At 42.2% G+C, this 20,738-nt stretch overlaps 1 protein-coding gene across 1 annotated transcript in view; it reads left to right on the top strand.

The window, feature by feature from the left end:
- Nucleotides 1-20,738, top strand: part of Arhgap28 (Rho GTPase activating protein 28) — a 169,682-nt gene that overhangs the window by 117,403 nt on the left and 31,541 nt on the right. Inside the window, exons 4-6 of the mRNA XM_036173361.1 lie at nucleotides 8,040-8,129; nucleotides 14,089-14,178; nucleotides 19,222-19,306. Coding sequence (XP_036029254.1) covers nucleotides 8,040-8,129; nucleotides 14,089-14,178; nucleotides 19,222-19,306 — 265 coding nt within the window. The remainder of the gene's footprint in view (nucleotides 1-8,039; nucleotides 8,130-14,088; nucleotides 14,179-19,221; nucleotides 19,307-20,738) is intronic.

The following is a 20,738-nucleotide window of genomic DNA, read 5'->3' as shown; positions in this document are numbered from 1 at the left end:
CGTTCTGAATGTGGAGGCCTGGGGCTAAGTGTTTAACTCCTGCTCATTTGAAGCCTTGTACCTTTCTCTAGGCTGAGGATCTTTCAATATTATTGATGAACCTTTTTTGAGGTTTGGGGCCTAAGCATTTAACTCTTCCGTTTTCTTTTGTGCCTTTTTCCAGGCTGAAGCCTGACCAAACCATTTTTGAGTTTTAATCTTCCAGGAGCTTCCTCTAACTTCTTCTCTGCTAATGAAATGTTGAGTGTCTTCCAGAGCTGAGCCTTTTAAATGATCTTCTGAGGCTTAGTTTGATTGGTAGGGGAGGGAGACAGGAGTGTGTGCATTTTGTTCTCTTGATCGAATTTTCTCCTACAGATTAACTAGTTCCTATAAAAAATTAATGTGCTTCCCCCCCCCCATTAGTTTTCAAAGAAATATATAATCTTTGCTAGAAATAGAAAAATATGGTCAGTCAGGCTGAGGAGTAACTATTTTTATGGGCCCAAATACATTTTATGATTTCACTAGATAGCCAGTAAATTAGTTTTCCAATGGTGTCCTGTAGTGAGGGAGTAGAGTGTTTGAATCTTGTGTTAGCCATGGTATGCTAAGTCAAAAGTGCTAAGCTCAGGGTGTTTAACACACGGTCTGTACCCAAAGGCATTGCTCTAGGGTTTGAAAGACTTGAATAAGTATTCTTTTCACAACACATTTAATTGGAGAAACAATCAATCTAATTCATGCTCAATTTCATAATGGGTATTTAGCTAAATGTGTACCTAACTGACAATTGGCTCTACAGATATAGTCATGCAGTGTGCTTTATGTACTGTGTTGCGTATAATTTGTGTACACACTTGACTGCACAGAACAGACGCACAGGAAATGGTGAGCTGAACTAATAGGAGTTTTTCTTTTTTAAGGCGGAGCTGAAGGTAGACGGTCCCTTTCTCTGCCAGGAACCTAGCTTCCTTTTGCATTCCTACTTTATGATCCACATACAGCCCTCAGCAATTTACTGAGAAGTCAGACTGGCCACTGCAGGCACCATCCCCACGTTCTGGCAGTTCCTGGAATTGCATCAATGGCCCTATCATTCCAGGCTCACTTTCCTGGAAATCTTTCTTGGGAGAGTTCCAGTTACCTCATGGCTCAGAACTACATCATCCTTAGCCTCAAAGGAACCTGAGATGCTGTGTTTTTTATTTTTAGTTAGACATAGAACTCCCTGAGGGGTTAGGGGATCAAGATACCATTCCTGAGGACAGCAGGCTGGGGATAGGAATATACTTGTCTGCCTTCTACAAAGAAAAATGCACATTTTCATCCCTAGAATTTAATCTGATCTCAATATTGACGGACAAAGGCTAAATGCAATAATGAGTATATATGCAGTCATAGCTGAACTGTCTTCCTCAGTCTGTGTGACTACATAGAGAAAACTCATAACCCATGATTGACTGCACAGTTTGAATTGAGAGGCCATTTCTGTGCTAAAATGCACTTTAATTTTTCTTAGAATCCAAATGAATTTTGTTGTATATGAATTCATTTTTATAAAAAGTTTGGGATGCAAGTCTGGGTGAAGAAATTATGTCGATTATCTCCAGAAAAAAAAAAAAAAAAAGGCCTATTGGTAAGGTAAAGGGATTGGCCTTTTTTTCAGGCCATCAGGCAAACTAGGGAGAAAATGCTTATTTACTTTGAAACAATGAAAAAGAGAGAGAGAGACTCAAACTAAGAAATAAATAATCCAATAGTTAAAGCCGCATATTCACACCCACTCTACCTGTGCTTTCGACAGCAGAAATAACCACTACTGTAGCCTGAAGTGCAAAAATGTATGTGGGGGAGGGGATTGGGAGGTTGGGGAAAGGGTCAGGGCCTGGTTAGATTTTCTTGGCTAAGCTCTTCAAGGCAAATCTTGAATAGCATTCCACATATCACCCAATAGTAATTTAGCTCTCATTATTAGACCTATAGCATTTCTATTGTTTGCTAAGTGTAAATATCCTGAGGAGGCACACATGGGTAGGAGCCAGTCTTGTTTCATCATACATGCCACCGTGGGGCCAGAATCTGTTATCCTGCGCAGGAGGTGGGAAGTGCGTCCCCGAGTGCCCACATTAGGTACACTTACATTAAAGCTGGGGGCTCACACGTCACACTCCAGCACCGAGCTTACTCCCCCAGTTCAGCATCTGATCCATCTTAGTACAATTCCAAAGAAGGTGGATGTGAATTTGTAGCTACCCAGGGAGCGGTGTCAACTGACATCTTTATTTTATGATCTGTGCCTTCTGGCATGAGTATGGAGTCATCTTTAAGCCATGCTTTGTGGTAGGGTCTGAGGGAGGACACGGGTGTACTTGGGTTTATGGCTCAGAAAATTTGCCCTGACCAACTCTGTGATACTGCGGAAGAACATCTGTTTTTTCTGCTCTGCACTGTTTTCTGATACAGGCAGATGGTTCTTTTGCCTTAGACCCACCACATCCTTGCTTGGTCCTCTGCAGACAGTGATGGTGATGGGTGGGTTCTGTAGCACCCTTTTATTTGATAAGAGCTAGTCTGGCTGGTACTAACTCGTGGCTGGCTCTTGGTACTGTGGAGGGTTCTGCTGCATGATTTGCATGTGTCCAGCCGGGTCTGGAGGGAAGTGCCGACAGCTGGTACTGGAAACAGTACTGTTTTGCAGAATTGTCCCTAATTTTTTTTTTCCAATTTAATTATATTTCTCACTGAAGTGTCAACCACTCCCTGCTATAAGTCTTCCTGGTTTCTGTCAGGTTGGCAGCAGGCATCAACAAGCTCTGTGAGGGGAGTCTTACACAGCCCACATCCAACCAGGACACCTGAGTATTTTTTGCTTTTCTCAAGCATGTTAGTTTTTCTCAGTAGCAGGGGTGGGGGTGGGGGTGAGAGTGGGGGGAGATAGCCACTGTCCATTGAATGGACTGTCTGTGAGATGGGTGTGCCAACCCAGTACTCTCTGTATCCCCCTCTCTGCTGCTTCTACACTGACTCTGCTAAGCGATGCTGCTGTCTGTTTGTTTATTCATTTATTTACTTTTACTATCTAACTTTAGTGTAATGAAGTGGTTCCAGGTCAAGTTTCATCTAGTGGCTTCAGGATACTCCATCACCCTCAGGCCATGCACTGAAGCATGGGAGGCTCCAGCCACACCTTTCTACTCTGGCCACTGGCCCTCCCTGCTCCAGTTTTAAACCCATAACCGTCTTACTGCTTTCTAAAGGCTAGAAAGGGACAGGTGTGGTGCGAGACCAAGGAAAGCTCTCACTGAGGTGGAAGAGAACGTTTGAGTCTTATTCTGGTCTTTGCTAGACCTGCTATCCAGTCTATTAATAAGTTGCAAGAGCAGATGTCCAGCTCACTCCAGACATGCTACCTGTCTCTCCAAGTTACCAGATGCCTAGACAGAATCAACTAAAGGGAGGAAGAAATTAGTGTGACCTGGGGCTTCAGAGTCTCAGCCCAGGGTCTCCTGGTGCCATGCACTTGGGCAGAACACCCTGGTGGTCAAAATATGTGATGGGAGCTGTTCTCCACTTCTTAGCAGAGAGGGGAACACAGGGATGAGCCAATAGCCCCATGAACACACTCACCCGTGGCCCATTTCTTTCATTAGGCCCCACCTCCCAATAATGGCTTTGTATTATAAAATTTCCATTAATTGGATCTGAACCTTACAAAAATTTAATTGTCTCAAGAAACATCCTCACAGCCACACCCACATCAGTCTCCTCTACATTTTCAAAATCCAATCAAACTGACAGTTGAAATTAGCCACAGCGAGGCCTGTGAACCTATCACACACAACAAGCCTATGAAGGGCAGAGGATGTTGCCCAGTGGGAGAGCACTGTCTGGCATGTGTGATTTCCTAGATGTAATCCTCAGCGTTGCAAAAAATAAAACCAAAAGAATATGTATCTGATCTGTGGGATACCACAGTTTACCCACAGCACAGTGCCGAGTATCTACCTCGTATGACCCAGTGGCTCTGCTCCTGTCCATCCCAAGAGGAACCAACTGCATCACACTGCACTTATCTAGCTCTGAAAGAGACGCTAATTCAACAGTCCACATACTGTGCGCACCAAGTACAAATCACCGTCACTACATCCTAAGTCAAGAGCCCTGAGTTGTGCTATTTCACATCAGGACCATGTGCAGCATTCATCAGAGGCAGATGATGATGGCACAATAGTGAAAATACTGCCATACATGATCACATATATTACAAAATGATAAATGTCAGTCAGCATAGTATACCTTTTAGCCCTTGAGCAATACCCAGTGAGAATATCTTTCATGTCCAAAAAACTAGGCTGAGTAGACAGTTCAGCCAGTAAAGTGTTATCCTTGCAAGCATGAGGACCCGAGCTCATTCCTCAGAACACACAGAAGAAGTTGGGCATGGTAGTATGAGCTTCTAATCCCAATGCTAAGAAGGCAGAGGTGGGCGGATCCCTGCGGCTTGCCAGGCTGCCTCCCCAGCCTAACTAGTGAGCCCCAAGTCCCAGTGAGAGACATTGTCTCTGAAAAACAGGGTGAATGACTCCTGAGGAATAATAACCCAGGTTGATGTCTGATTTTCTCATGTGCACCTGTGCAAATGGTCTGGCACATGTATGTGCACCTGCTCACAAACCTGCACGTGTGTGCACACACACAAACAAAAATAATTCACAAGTCAGTGATTATGAAAAGTGCTAGAATTTATGTCCTTCAGGAATTTGTGGATTGGGATCAACTTCGGGTGAGGAGTTTTATTGCTCTCTGAATTTTATTCCATTATTTATGTCTTCCTTTCATTTATATATTCCTACAAGCTTCAGAGGTTTATATTTATCACTGGGATATTAAACTATTGTTCTCATTCTGCCAGTAATCAGCTTTGGGTGTTTGAAGATGATTTCTTTCAATTCAGAACCTTCTCATTATTTCGCCTTTTCTGTGCCTAGGCCAAGATTATGTATTTTTTGAGTTCTGTCTTGTATTTTCAGTGCCTTTTTAAGACTGTCTTTTATGCTAATAGATTACATCTGTGTCATTTGGTAGCTACCTAATTCTAATTTTTGCAATGATTAATTATAACACGCAGGGATTTGTTTTCATTTTATTTATTCTTTGAGAAATTCACACGTATTTTATCATATTCTTGGCTGTCCCCCAACTCTACTCTGATTTTCCCCTACCTAACTCATGTTCTTCTCTCTCTCAAAAACAAAAACACAAACAAAAGAGAAAGTCACTAAAAACATGGAGTCTGAGCCTGGGGCCTGCCCTGGAATGTGACTGATGTACCCATTGTCACTCTGTTAAAAAAAAAAAAAAAAAGATTTTCCCCGCCCATGTTGATTTTAAACTTTACCAGTCACTCTATTAACTCAAAATAATATCCCGAGTTTTCCTGCTTTCTGTTTATTCACTTGTGGTGGTGGCTCCAATTGTGGGGTCACAGTGGCCTCCGAATCTCTCTGGAATTACTAGATCCTTGTTGACTTTCTCCTCTCGGTCTTTGTGGGTCAGAACTGACGACCACATTTCCTTCGATTTTCTCCAGTACAGCTGATCCTTGATAAGTTTATATTGATTAGCAGATCAGATTCATGACTTGTAATTGAGTGACTGATGTGTTTCCCTGTTACGTTTTCCCTGAAAGGCCTTTTCTAGGATCAGGGCTGACTCTAGGTCCTGGGTAGGACAGTAGGTTTGTGCATGAGCGAAAGGTCATTGGTAGCACACTTGCACGTGTGCACACACACACCCAGTCTTGGCCCATTTTATATTGTTATAAAGGAAAGCCCACACCCTGGGTCATGCATGTAGAACAGAGATTTATTTCTTCTGGCTTTGGAGGGTAGAACATACAAAGTTGAGGAAGGACTAGACCTGCAGCTGGTGTAGACTTTTGTGCTGTGCTATCTGTGGTAGAGGATGAAAAGTGAGATAGAGTAGGCAGGAGAGGAGGAGCCGCTCTCAAAGGAGGAATCCCCCTTGCAGAATAAGAGCATCAAACTCCTGAGCACCTTTTTGAGGTGCCACCTAAACACGGCCGCGATGGGGACTAAGCTCCAACCAGTGCTCTCTGAGAGAGTTAGCCAACCATGGGGCAGTTGTGCTGAAAGGGAGGGAAATGACTGTGTTTCATTCAGTCCCACACAAAACTACTATTTTACATTTATTCTCCCATTCATGTCTTTCATAGAATTCTAGAGCGACCTGACAGTGATGTCTGCATTGGTCCTTAGGCGGGACAGCTGCCCCGAGCCCAGAAGAGCCTCTCAGAGGACACCTAGCAGCAGACTCCTGCTGGTACCTCAGGGCTGGCAGAGGGCACTCTGTGGCCTCTCCACCCCCTTTGCAGTCAGCTGTGCTGTGAGGTGTCCCGTTGCCCTTTCTGTTCTTCACTCTGGGCTTGTTTGATTTTTATGGATTTCTCTTCTGCTTGAAAGCGATGTTATGTCATTCATAGGCTCAGGATGCCTGTAACATTACCAACTAGTTTTCTGGGAATTTCTATCCATTTCTGAGTGTTGATGGACCACTGTGATGATTCTCGTGCTATTGGGTTCTGTTATTTTGTTTTGGAGGCAGGGTTTCCCAAAGTCTAGGCTGGCCTCAAACTCGCCATATCACTAAGGATGGCCTTGAGCTCCAGATTCCCCTGCCTCTGCAGACTACTTTGTCCAGCTTGGATTTCTTCTCATAAAAGTATCTTCTTATCACTGAGTGACCAGGTGTGACATGGGTGTGTGTGTGTGTGTGTGTGTGTGTGTGTGTGTGTGTGTGTGTGTTCATTTTTCATCCTGACCAGAGTTCCCTGTGCTTTCTCTTTAGCCCAATTTCCATTTACAAACCTGGCCTTTTCTTATTCACCTACTATATAGGCTTTGGGGGAGGCTTATGAAAATGTCAGTTCCTAAGATCCAACAGAACGGCTTATGAGTTCTGTGATGTCTAGTACATTTAATGTTTCAGAAAGTTGACTCAATTATATAGTTGAATCTTCCTGATATGACACCTTTATGAGAAACACCACTAAGTCTTAGAGCTTATACGTGAAGTCTTTGGCTCTGTTCTTCACACACAGAAGCCTTGGCTCCCAGTACACTTCATACATCATGAAAACTGGAGAGTCTCTGGTATTCGGTGGGTGGGGATGAAAATATTTGGCTGAGTACTATGAGTTTATGAAGTCCTCAGTCTAATACTGACTTCTTAATTGAACAAAAAAAAAAGACTCACCTCTTTGACATGACCATATAAACCATTGTGGAATGCAGACATAAGTCCAGTTATTTATTTTTTTATTAGTATATACATTGAGGTTTTGTTCAGCCATAAAGACATAAAATTGTGTCCTTTCCAGGAAACAGATGGAAGATGAAGATTGTGCTGTTATATGAAATAGACCAGACTCAGAAAAACAAGTATTACATATTTTCTGCAAAGCCAGTTTTAAGCAGCAAGTTTTTATCAGTCAGCGACGTCCTTCAAGGGTAAAGGCTTACCCTTTGCAGAAGAGGCTCAAGGTTGAAAGGCCAATGCTGACATGGCAGCCAAGCATGGATTTGCTAACTTTCATCTTTCCATTCTGTTCTCCTCAGCATTGAGGTGAATACAATGTATCCATAGGATATGTGACACCCTAGGAAACATGTCCATGTCTCAGAGTATTCTCCTGCTCTATGTAATCATCACAGGTAATACTGAGTCTTTAGTTGGACATGTAGCACTGCAGAGCGAAATCAAGATATTCATACACTCAAAGAAGAAAAGAGGATGTAGGCAACAGCCAGATGCGTCTGGCTTTGAGACAAATTCTATCACAGTCCAGGGTGTTTAGTATGATTTGTGGATGAACTGGTAAGTGCTGTGTCAACACACAAGCCGCCATGAGCTCTGTGTGTCTTTGTGTAGTTTTATAAATCACACATATGCATATGAGCTCTGCTATAAAGCCTAATGAAATACATGGCCATGTTTGCAATGATTGGAGAGAAATGACTTTTGTTTGCTTTCCTTAGCCCAGTGATTCTTGTGATCATGCTACTCAGCTGGATGGCACCAAGGAAGAAAAAGAGCTGCCAGGAGTTACCAAAATAAGTGGCCCTCTGGTAAGTTGTGGGAGGATGTATGGGGATAAGAATGAAGCTATTTCTTCAAGACAATCGTGTAAAACTTTAAAATAATGCAGTGTGATTGAGGGGGTTGGACAGCCACATCCATTAGCATATCTGCCTACTTCTCATCAGTTTCCAAGAAAAATATTCAGCAGCCAATGAGCCGAGTTTAATAGGTAAATATATAATTGATGACATGTTCTATAAAAACAGAGGCATAACTCGGTAACTCAGTGATTGATTTTTTTGTTTTGCTTTGTTTTCTCATTCCCCTCTCCTTTCCCTGTTCCCCATCGTCTTCTGTAATCACTTCTGCTCTCCACTCATACCCAAGAGGGAAGAGTTGGGTAATAGCTAGGTCTCCATTCCACTCACACCCAAGAGGGAAAAGTCAAGGAAGAGTCAAGGAAGACTTGGGCAGTAGCCAGGTCTCTGTTACTGGGAAGCAGAGAACTGTGCCTCCATTCTTGACTTTCTGGAGCTTCTCTAACACCTGTTTTGACTTGCAGTACATCCACAGCATGGATGGGTCTCAAACTGATCCCAGGTGAAAGAAGCCAGACAAAAGCATTCAGTTTATGTAAAAATACAAGAAATATGAGCTCAGTGATAGAGAGACCATCTATGACTTCCTGGGGAACTGAGATAAAGAAAGGAGGGAAGGATGGATAGATTTCTGCAAAAGACATAGATGCCCTAAAGGGCATGATCATATTTGAGGATACTGGTGGCATTCATCATCTTGACTGTAGTAATGGCTAATTCCATAGGACCTAAATTTTGATCAAAATATATTAAATTAATTTTATCAAATTGTATGCTTAATACATATTCTATATTTGAGTTTAATTATACAGGTAATTATAAGTCATCTATATCAACTGGTTAAAATCAAGCCCATAGAAAGTCTTTCAGTTTCAGTAACAACACAGATATTTACATGGCAGTGCATTGCTTACAGTGCACACAGGAATGGCTATTCATATATTGCACATGTTGATCTTTGACTCCGAGAGATAGATGGCACTAAGTTTGGTACTTACAGAGATTTACAATCCAACTGCTCTCATCGAAACCCTAGTCTACAAATCACTTCTCACAGAGATACATGACAGCATTTTTCTCATGTTCAGTCAATAGAGATGAAATATTCATTGGAGATGTTCGTCTATTTAAAAGGCAAAGCCGTCAGTCTAGTTTACTGCCAATGTTTTAAGTGAAAAATCAAATTCAACACTTGCCATTGACTTAGAACTCACTGCAAAATACAATCGTGCCATCTGTTGAGAGTCACCAGCTGCATCTGTGTGTGTTTCCTGTGGAAGGAAACCCAAGGAACCTTGATTTAAACAACTAGGAGTGTGTTTTAATCACAGATTAAGAAACTGATGATAAAAAACAAATCAAAGCTGGTGCAGTTGTGAACAACAGAGTGGGGCCGTTAGCATGGGGACTGACTTCCTCTTCATGATGCCCTGAAACTGGTAGGTTGAGTCCCAACCCTGTGGTTAGGAAACCAAGCTGATGTTCGCCAGGAGCATCCGCCACCTGCCTGTCTCTGTTCAACAAAAATCATCTCTTTTCCTGGAAAACCTGTGTAATGGGGTTTTTCCTATTTTCTGTAGTCAGTTTGCAACACCTTTACGTGGTTATGAGGACTCCCCCCCCTCTTTAGTTGCTTAAACCTTATTCCCTTAAAAATAAGTTATCTTGGTTTCTCACTTAAACTTTTTGTTTCATTTCTTGAGTGTGATGAATTTTTAATTTATTCTGGATTTTGAACTTTGACAAAGATCTTGATTTATTTCATTCATTCTTATCAGCCTTTCCCATCTCAGTTCCTGGAGATTTTCTTTCATTACATCTTGAATTAACTTTTCTCCTCAATTTCTATGGTCTCTCTCTCTAAGACACAAAATTATATGGTTGTTGCTTTGCTCGAATCATATTTCACTGTTTGCTAAATTTTACATTAGTCTCTGTGCCATGTATTCTAAACTTTTTCAACATTGTTTCAAATTCAAATTATTACTTTTCTTTGGTTGTCATTGTATGATTATTTAGCTTTCTGATTCTGTGTATGTTTCAGAAAATGTATTCTTCTTTCCTAAGAAAAACTTCTTTTTAAATTCATATACATACCCATTGTTACAGCGATATGTTCTGAGCCAAAGTGTTCCCTTAAAACTTTGAGGATATGAATGTTTTTTTCGCCTTCTTAATACTGGGGCATAATTTACAAATAACACATCACACTTGAAGCATGTCATTCAGCTGGTTTTAACAAATGTGCTCCCCAGAACACCACAGTCAGTGAAAGTGTAGAAGATGGCCATCACCATAGAATACCTCTGCTGTCCTGGTCAGTGGACAGCCCTTCTTTCCTTCGCTCATTTTCATCTCCATTTATGTAGAATTTTAAATATATGACTGCTTTAGCATTTGCTTTCTTTTACTCATAACCATAATTTTAAGACCCACAAATTTGTACTTATAGACTTCTAGTAGATAATATTCCATATTCCATTTTATATATATATATATATATATATATATATATATATATATTTGTTTGTTTATTTTGTTTTGTTTTATTTTTTGAGACAGGGTTTCTCTGTGTAGTTTTGGTGTCTGTCCTGGATATCGCTCTGTAGCCCAGGCTGGCCTCGAACTCACAGAGATCCACCAGGCTCTGCCTCCTGAGTGCTAGGAGTAAAGGCATGCGCCACCACCGCCGGGCTCCATTTTAGAATTGTGCCTCCTGTTGCCCTATCTGTTCACCTGGTGATGGATGTTTGGATTGCTGACAGTTTGGGCTGCTGTGAACAGTGCTGCCAGGAGTGTTCATGTGGCTAAAGAGTGTGCATTCACATTTCTCTCAAGCCAAGAGCCCACATAATTCAGATTGTTGCCAATCGCTAACCACACACAGCATCAGCTCACATTGCTGCTCACAGCAGGGAATACTTTTGTAGGTAAATCCAGGAAATCGAAAATCTATCTTCAAAAACTCCACAGTCAGAAATAACAACCAGCATAGTTTTTTATGTGTATCTTGTGTGGAGGATGCTGTCATCTAGATTTTGGTGTTTGTGGGTGAGCTCACATGAGAAAAAAAAAAAAAAAACTGACTACAATGTAAATATTTTTTCAATATCTTCAATGTCCACTAAGATGTAAATATTTAGTTTTCTCCCAAATATTTTGTGTGGAGAACATATTAACTTTGGTGAAGTGGCATGCTCATTGACGCAAACAGAGAAGGAGGAGCTACCCCCTGGGTAAGCACCCTCTAGTGAAGGAACTGGAATACTCCCACTGGGCGGGAGCTGGAGTCCTGGGGTTGAGTTTCCAATGATTGGAGCACCTCTGGTCAAGTCTTTGGTCCCAGAGTGTCTTTCTGCCTGCTTCCCAGACCTCCCACCGGCCTGGTCTCTTCAGCACTGTGAAGCAAAGACCTGAGCTAAGCAAAGGGAACCGCCACATGCATGTCCCCCAGGGAGATCTCAGCACTCCTAGTTGTGAACGTACTGCTTCCATAGTCTCTGTAGAGCTGGACTTCACTGATTTTTTCCGATTGATTTATGTAGGAAATTGTTGTGTGTTTGTTCTGTAGCTTTAGTTTCCCCAGAGGCAGAATTGTTTCTGTGCTCATGGCACTTAGTTGAAGGTGTGTAGAGTGGGTGGGTGGAGTTGGCAAGCCCTCCCCAAGTTCAAAATCAGAGAGAGGAAGATGCCGTCTCAGTTCCTGTAAAGCTGGGTCACTGTTTTCTCTCTCAGGTGTCTGTCCTTGTGACCTCTGCAGTGCCTTCTCTCCTGTGCTGGTAGCCTACTCACCCCCAAGTACTTAGTTCATTTAGATAATGTGCTTTCTATTTTCCTAGGGTTATATTAAGAACTTTCCAAGGGAGAAGTCAGCTTAGCGTCTGTGTTCTCAATCACTTTTAAATATTTGCCTCAGTCTGCCCCTACTTTGTCCATTCTTTATTATTAGTTTGTTTTTCTCATCTTTTCCTAGGAATTCTCCCTTACACTACTTAATTTTTTTTTTAATTTTACTTTGTGTGTATGGGTGTTTGCCTGCAATGTATGTGTGTGTGCCTGGTGACCTGGGAGTCCAGAAGAAGGCATCAGATTCCTTGGGACTGGAATTACAAATGTCTATGAGCCACCATGTGGTTGCTGGGAACTGAACCTGCATCCTCTCGATGAGCAGCCAGTGCTCTTAACCATCTTTCCAGCTTCCTTGTGCTGCTTTAAGAGGAGGTATTCCCCCTACTGTTTGCTTTCCATCTAGGAACTGCTGTTAGTTGTTCTACTGTGGAATTCTTGGCTGAATTCCGGGGCTGTGGAAAAGTGGTTCCCTATGAAATCTGCCATTGGTAGTTATTGGGTGGGAGGAGAAGCTGGTGGCTATCAGCTGGCCACCTTGATTAACATTCTTCAGCCAGTGCCTGAGTTCCGTTGTTTCTTTAAAATGTTCTGCTATCTCTCTCTCTCTAGATATAGATATAGATAGGTATCATCTATCTACTCATACTGCCTATCGTATCCATCTGTCATCTATCTATTTATTTTCTATCTATATCTTCCATTTATCATCTATCTATCTATCTATCTATCTATCTATCTATCTATCTATCATCTATTAATCTGTCATCTAACTATCTATCTATCATCTATCTGTCTATCATCTATCTATCTGTCTATCATCTATCTATCTGATTTGCTTATTTATTTATTTATTTGTTTGTTTATTTATTTATGGGCAACAGGTCTCATGTAGTGGGCAACAGGTCTCATGTATCCCAGGCTATCTTCAAACTCTCTAAGTAGCTGAGGATGAGCTTGAACTCTTCATCTTTCGGCCTCTACCCACCAAGTGCTAAGATCCCAGGACTGCACTGCCACACCCACCTCTTGTTAATTTTTAAAGAATTTAGAGCATCTGGAGAAAATATGATCAAGTGAATTACGTGCATTTTTAAAAGACAAAATATTCTGGTTTTTATAATTCTCAAATATATTCTATTTTATATCCTCAGTCAAGAAAATTCACATCTTCAGCAGCTTTATTGCATACTGTACCAAAAACCTTCAAATCTCTTTGTTCTAGCTTTATCAATGAAAAAAATATATCGTGGTACCATTACTGGTGAAGTTTATCAAAAAAAAAAAAGTGATATAATTTGAAAAAAAAAAAAAAAGAACAAAGGTGATTTTCACTTACTTTCAGACTTAACATGAGAAGTTCAGGTCTGACAGGACACTCATATGGACATGGCCAGATTTGATCCTCAGTGTCCGCCACCCTTACATCTGGGATCCTTAGTGTTACCCACCATTCTTCTTACCTGGGCACAGCACTTGGCAGGCAGCTCCATGCTGCCGTCTGTGGTCCTGCCACAAGCAGATTGGGGTTACAGAGATATATATCATTAGATTTGTAGAACAGGTCTTCCTTTGCAGCACTGCTTGTTATCCCATTCACAGTCATCCTGTCTCAGTCTCTTGAGTGTACCATCATCATGTCCGATCCTATTCCTGATGATCAGGAAAACCTTAGTTTTTCCAGAAACACTTTGGGTAAGAGGACACTTACTTGTACCTTGTTACCCATATTTGCCACATGATCCCTCTTTGTGTAATGTGAGCCTGAAAATGAAGTTTTTTATTTAATACCTAGCTTCCTAAAAATAAACCAAGATAGTATTAAGGCAAATTGAGTATGTGGCAGGTGGTGGCAGTGTCTGTTGCAGAAGCCAGTATCTACCAGAGGGCTTAGCGTTCAGAGTCTTACAGTGGTGAGCACTAATGGCCACACACAGCTGTCTGTACCCAGACTTTCATGACCTCACATCTGTCACACACATCTCCTTGTAGTCAGTGGAATGCACAGACACACTGGAAAGTAATTCTGGAATAAGAATGGTTCTCTTGTTTCTCCATTTAGCCAGATGATACTTCTCTCAACAGTACCACCCTATCCAATGGTACCCAGGATGAAGAAGGCAGTTTTGTGGACCTCCAGAGTGGTTCCATGGTAAGTCTTTGATGCCAGAGCAATTGCATATTTAGACAACTATGTTGGAAGGTAAAAAGAGTGTTGTTGTTGTTGTTGTTTTAAGACAAATTAAGAAGACTTGAATGAGGATTACAAGTCAACAGCTGCTGTGACCCACCAGCCTTCTAACAACTAGGAAGGCGACTTCAAACTAAGGAGTGAATACATCTTCCTTTCTCTAAGCCTCCATGAGAGGCTACAGCAGGGGGTTAACAAATTCAAGACTAACCTGAACAACTTAATGAGACCCTATGCCAAACTTTTGAAAAAGAGGGGCTGAGGAGTACACAAAGTACTTGCTGTGTGAGCATGAGGACTTAAGTTTAGTACCCAGTTCCCACATTAAAGTGCAGATGTCGTGACTCTTGCTTGTCATCCTAGTACCAGGGAGTCAGAGACAGGCAGATGTCTGGTTCTCACTGGCCAGGCAGTTTAGCCTAATCTGTGAGCCCCAGATCCCAGTGAGAGACCGGGTCTCAAAACACAAGGTGAATGGCTCCTGAGGAGCAACTAGCCAAGGCTGACCTCATGTTTACACGTGTACATGAACAGACATGCATGCCATCACACACACATACACACAACAGTTATGAATAGTGAAAAAGAAGGTTGGAGTATAACTCAGAGGGAGAACACAAGGCCCTAGGTTCAAACTCCAGCATCACAAAAACAATAGCAAATAATCCGAGTTTAAAGGAGGCTCTATGAATGAGCACGACTGTGTTTGGAAATCAAAGTGAACTCTACGGTATCAAGTGTGGAGGGAGTAGTGAACTTCCACCTCCCTCACAGAGTTCCCACAGATAGTCTCCAGCAGCTCCCTGAGTTGGTTTCACTTATCTACAGTAGCCTAGAAGTCCCTTTGTTTCCTGGGTAAGTAAGAAGACAGCTCCTATGGGACACTGAAGGCTTGGACCTTGCTTAAACCTCATTTCCAGCCTTACTTCTGAGGGCATGCCCATACAGCTTTCTCTGTGCATAGGACCTCCCCCTACCTTGAGTAACAGTTATGTTTCTTTGTCAGAAATACTTGTCATTTCCCCTGTGCATACACTATGTCAAGTCCACACAAAGTGTCTCTGGGCTGGTTTTCTGGCAGAGGCAAGATAATAGATCTCTTAAAGAAGACAGTGGAAGACCCGCCCCTCTTTGATGAGGTCGTGGTTCTCTGATGCCACCTTGATGGAAGGCAGATGTTAGCCGATAGATCTCAGAAGAGATTCCCTGGAGGCAGCAGTTTCTTAGTCACTGTCTATTTTAAGGAACACGATACTGATACTCATGTATCACCCACTCCTGAGATCTGCCCATTGTTTAGAAAAGCAGTGCTGTTAACTCATATATGTATAAACTGAACTTGAACATTATGTGCAGTAATGTTGTCTCTAATTTGAGATCACACAAAATCTGTCCTACTTACAATGGGATCTCATTTGGAAACCTTGGTGACCATAGAAGGGGTTATCTGCAATAGGGCTTACATGATGATACAGATCAGCCCTTAACTAGCATCCTCTGTTTACTGTTTCACTTGGTGGTACCCATGTGCCCAGGCCACCCCTATGATCAGCCTCAACTCCTGCCTCTCCTGTCTTTACACCCGTCTCTGAGGCCCATAGGTACTGTCATGTAAATGGTTGGGGCCTATTTGTACCTGCATCCTTTATTACAATTTCTTCTTTGGTACAGATATTTGTGGTCATCTTCTTCATTCCTGAAGTGCAGCTACCTAGGAACCTCCCAGACATTAGCTTTATACCCCTCAGGATCCATCATTCCCATAGCTGCACATCATGGATCCAAAGTGCAAGTCTTGCTTAAAGCTCCATTGGGGCTCCCTGAAACTTCCTGGTTTACAGGAGAACTCCCAACACAGCACATGATCACTTGTCTGCATCTATCCAACCATCTATCACTTGTCTCCAGTGCCCTGTATAAGGCAGCAGTGGAGGGCACAGCACGCTGAATGTGGAATAGGATGGATACCTAACTCGGTTACTACTGGAGACTATGGCAGACATTGTTTTGTTGGCTTGTTGTTTTACCCCCATGGCAGTTCTGTGACCACAATTTTGTGTCCAGTCAGAACGATGCATTTTCCAGTTCTTCATTCTTTGCTTTTCATTTCATCAATTTGTTCCAGACATTGATTCAGGGAAATTCTTACCAATCACATATTGTCTACATAAAGATTCTTAGAAGGTTGAAGATGATGATGTAAGAGAAAGAACTTGGTCTTGTGTGGTGATTATGGAGCTGTGCAGGATGAGTTAATCAAGTTTTATTTTTTTTTCCTGAAAATAAAATCGGATGTCAATAGTGACATAAATAAAGCAATATTGGATCTAAAAAACAATCTCCCTGGCCACAGTCTCCAACTTCTCTTACTTTGGGTTGCTATTAAGAGGTTCTTTTTATAGAAATGTTCGGGATTCACCCAGGATGCTAACACAGCCTTTACTGTACCTGGATGGAACGTGCTCTCGAGTTTTCACCGTGAGGACTACATTCTGAGTCTCATGGTTCTGCATTATAAGGAACCATGGACCACTGGCTGGACTCTCTGTGATGGGACTTGTGGGCATGGGTGAGAGAACGTTGGGGTCTCTGACTTTTCAGAGGTGAATCCACAGCAGCTAGAATTCTTAGATGTCTGGAGGGTTTCCTGCACCAAGACCTCAAGATTCTGTTTCAGAAGAGACCTCAACAACTTGCCCACTAGTATTTATTTTGTGGAGTGGTATAAAGTTGCCTACTGTTAACTTTTCTGAAAGAATAGTCTCTCATGCAGTGCCCTTTGGCCCAAATCTTAATGACCACAAGTTATCCCCAACATGGCCAGTGGTCTGTCTTTGAAATCTGCTAGAGTGAAGTTCACCTGAAAATTTTCCTCTTTTCTTGCGAGAAATCATTTCCTCCAGGTGAACTCAGGGATAGGTTTTGCCTTCCTCTTGGAAAGATCACTGGGGCTTTCCTTCTAATGATTCATAATTACACAGAATATTTGTTCTGGATAATTGTGTTATTGTGGATTATAAGGTGAATTACATCAGATGACCATCCAGTATTTATTGAAATCAATCTCTTCAACCTCAGACTCACCAAAAGCAGATGGAAGACATTCTAATTGTATCTGTTGTGAACATGTACAGATGTTTTCTCTTGCCATACTTTTGTCAGCAATACAGTGTACCAGCTATTCACGTGGCACTCACACTGTGAGGTGCTATGCACAATGCAGACTTGTCTAATGTGGTCAGGAAGATATGCATAGGCCATGTGCAAATGCTATCCTGGTCCATAAGAAGGACAATCCATCACTTTTGACATCTGCAGGAGTCACGGGTGCCAATTCGTGCCTGAGGATCAGTGGTGGGCAGGTGGAATTATGTTTGTCTCGCTTGGGTTCCCCTGCTGTAGTAGGAGACTGTCCCTTTGCTGTGTTCTGTTCCACAGTCTCCTATGAGTGCCAGCCCTCCAGTGACCTAAAACATCCCAGTAGGCTCTGCTTGTTAAAGTGTCCACCACCTGCCAATAGTGCTAAGTGGAAGATCAAGAAACGGGCATCTGGACAATATGTCATATCAAAACTATAGCCGAAGGTGTATATGCTCTAGTGTTTGGCTTTGGAACCACCAGAAATATGACTGATACTGAACTACATGACCCTCGACCTCTGTCTTTTTGTCCAGAAACTGCAGCATACAGGCATCTGCATTTTGACAGTTGGCTGTCTGTTTGCATGTGATTTATACAATTAAGAGATTTGAAATCTCATTTGAAGTTAAAACAGGAATCAAAAGGAAACACGAGGCTGAGAATAGGAGACTCCCCTCTGCAATCTGCAGCATACGATAAAGGATCTTTCATGAAGCAGGTGTTCGGTGATTGCTAAATAAATATGAGAATAAAAGACCCAGCATCAGGGTCTTTGGGGAAAAGGACAGATTTTATGTGCGGCTAGCATATAAAAGGTTCTTGATAGAATGGCAATTTCTTGAAGTCACACATGTTCACAGATTAAAAACTCCATATTAGAATTTATATAGAATATATGATTTGCATATAAAGTTTTTGGTAGAGTTTCTGTGTCAATTTTTTTTTAACTGGTACCCTTCCAGACATGAGCAGAAACTCACTTTGCAGAACTCTATAAAAAGAGATACTCAGCTTCTGATTGTACAAGTGGTGTGCAGAGCTATGGCAGGATTTTTTGTGAGGAGGGAGCCAAATTTTTTGTGAGGAAAGGAATTTGGATCGTAAAAGATAATTTATTATTTTAGAGTTTTATTGTTGTTGTTTATGTGTTTGTTTTGAGACAGGATCTTACTGTGTAAACCAGGCTAGTCTGGAATCCACTATGTAGACCAGGCTAGCCTGGAATCCTCAATGTAGCCCAGGGTGACCTAGAACCCTCTATGTAGACCAAGCTGGCCTAGAACCCAGTGTGTAGAGCAGGGTGGCCTGTAACTTCACCTGCAGCCTTGCCTCCTGAGTGCTGGGATTACAGGCAGGTACCCACCACATCTGGAAAGATGGTTAACTTTTTTGTTAGTTGTTACTACTCCATACTTCACAATGCCAAAGTTGATGTGTTAATATTAGCAATATAACTGATATAACTAAGACAGAATGCATCCAAATTAGCAGGCAGTAATTATCAAATATATATCCTCAAACATTCTAATTGTGTATCTTAGCAGAAGCAGTTAAATATGTAAGCTAAGAAGGCAGAATTAGTTATGAGTACTTCAGCATAGTTCTCTGAGAAACTTGGGTAAGCCACATTCGTATAAACTAACTAGAGAAACAACCGTGGTCACTGCAAACCATTTGTGAAACCAGGAAGTATATTTGTGAAAAATATTCATATATTGCAGAACATAAACCCAATTGAGATGAAGGGTCAGGCTGGAGAGATGTCTCACCTGTTAAAAGCGAGGCTTATACCCAACAATGTAAGAGATGAAGCATCACTGTATTTGTGGTCAATGATTTTGTCTCTCTTTCTGTGCTTGGCAGGCAATACTTGAGGCTATCCCGGATATTCCCGTTCACACCAATGGATCTGCAGATGCTGAACCATCAGTTCCAAGTGCCTTGAGTGGTGAGTGGCATGTCCCTTGGTGAACTTACACTGTGCCTTCTCCTTTGGGGCCTGGCCCTCAGCGCAGTTAGCAGTGAATTTCTTTTTTATTATTTAATACATTGACTTTTAACATTGACTGTGTGTCACCATAAATGTATACGCAGGACTTATTGGTTGGGTACCTGTGGTGAGGCTTCGGTGCATACATATATTGGCTAATGTCTGTATCAGACTGAACTTACCTAACTAATTTCTTTTTGGTAAAAGCTTCCAAGTTCCTTTCTTGCAGGTGTTTGACATGTGTAGCACATTGTTGTTATCTCCAGTCACCATGCTTGGCGCTAGTACCTCACAACTCTTACTCATCTCACTGTGGCCTGCTGCTCATCACACATCCCTCCCATCCTTGCCTCTGCCCAGCCAGATGTGTGTGAGGAGTCTCGTTTCCTTCCCTCCCTCCCTCACCTCCAAACAGCCCCTTTTGTTTACAATGGACAGGGAAGCTTTCCTTCCCTCCCCGCACGTGAGGTAGGAGTGATTCACTCACTCAGGCAGTGGCTTTGAGCTAGGCCTCCCCACAAGCACCATGATGTATCCAGATGTTACAAGGAGACTAAGAAGCAGCCTCATCCAAGGCTCCCAGTTACTGAGAAAGTGTGTGTTAATCCTGAGCTGCTTCTGACATACAAGCTTATAGGGATGACTTTTATCTGAGCTTCTTGTACGGATGATGTCCTTAAGTACGTCACCAGCCTGTGACGGCGTCCCAGCCTAAAAAGTGGGACGTACCCTCTGTTCGTTCTCTTTTTCCACACTCTCTCCCCTCCACGCCATCTCTCTCTCTCTCTCTCTCTCTCTCTCTCTCTCTCTCTCTCTCTCTCTCTCCCCCCCCTCCCTCTCTCTTTCTCTCTTTCCCCTTCTCTCCCAGTAAAGCTCTAGAAAGGTAACCATGGCTCGTGATTCTTCCACCAACCAGCACTACTCTCCTCCACTGGCATGGCCGCAGCGCCACTTAACCAACACTTCTGCCCTTGACACTCAGAAAAGAATCCTCTTACTCCAAGGCCAGGCCACAAGGCCATGCCTTTGTGATTCCTGTCTTTTGAGAAATGCGCATTCTCTTTTTGGAGAAACACAGCCTATTCTTCGACCATTCACATCCAAATGCAAAGTGGACTTGATGAAAATGTTCTAGAATTGATCAGGGCGGTAGTTGCCAAGCTGTGACATTAAAAGCCATTGCCTTCATACATCAAATGATGAATCGCCTGACATGAAAATTGTTTTTCAATAATGTTGATACTAAAAATAAAATAACCAAGAGGAGAGACTTGCCAGAAATGCTTGCCCATCAGCCTGTTTACTGCCTGTGATCTAGTAATCACACCATCAGAGACAGTGCCCACATGCAGTGGCCCAGTAGCTTGGAAAAGTGGCCCAGTGGCTTGGA

This window comes from Onychomys torridus, chromosome 23 (assembly GCF_903995425.1).
Source record: "Onychomys torridus chromosome 23, mOncTor1.1, whole genome shotgun sequence".
Lineage (NCBI taxonomy): Eukaryota > Metazoa > Chordata > Mammalia > Rodentia > Cricetidae > Onychomys > Onychomys torridus.
Note: the sequence above shows the minus strand (reverse complement) of the source record. Positions and strands in the feature narration are given on the sequence as shown.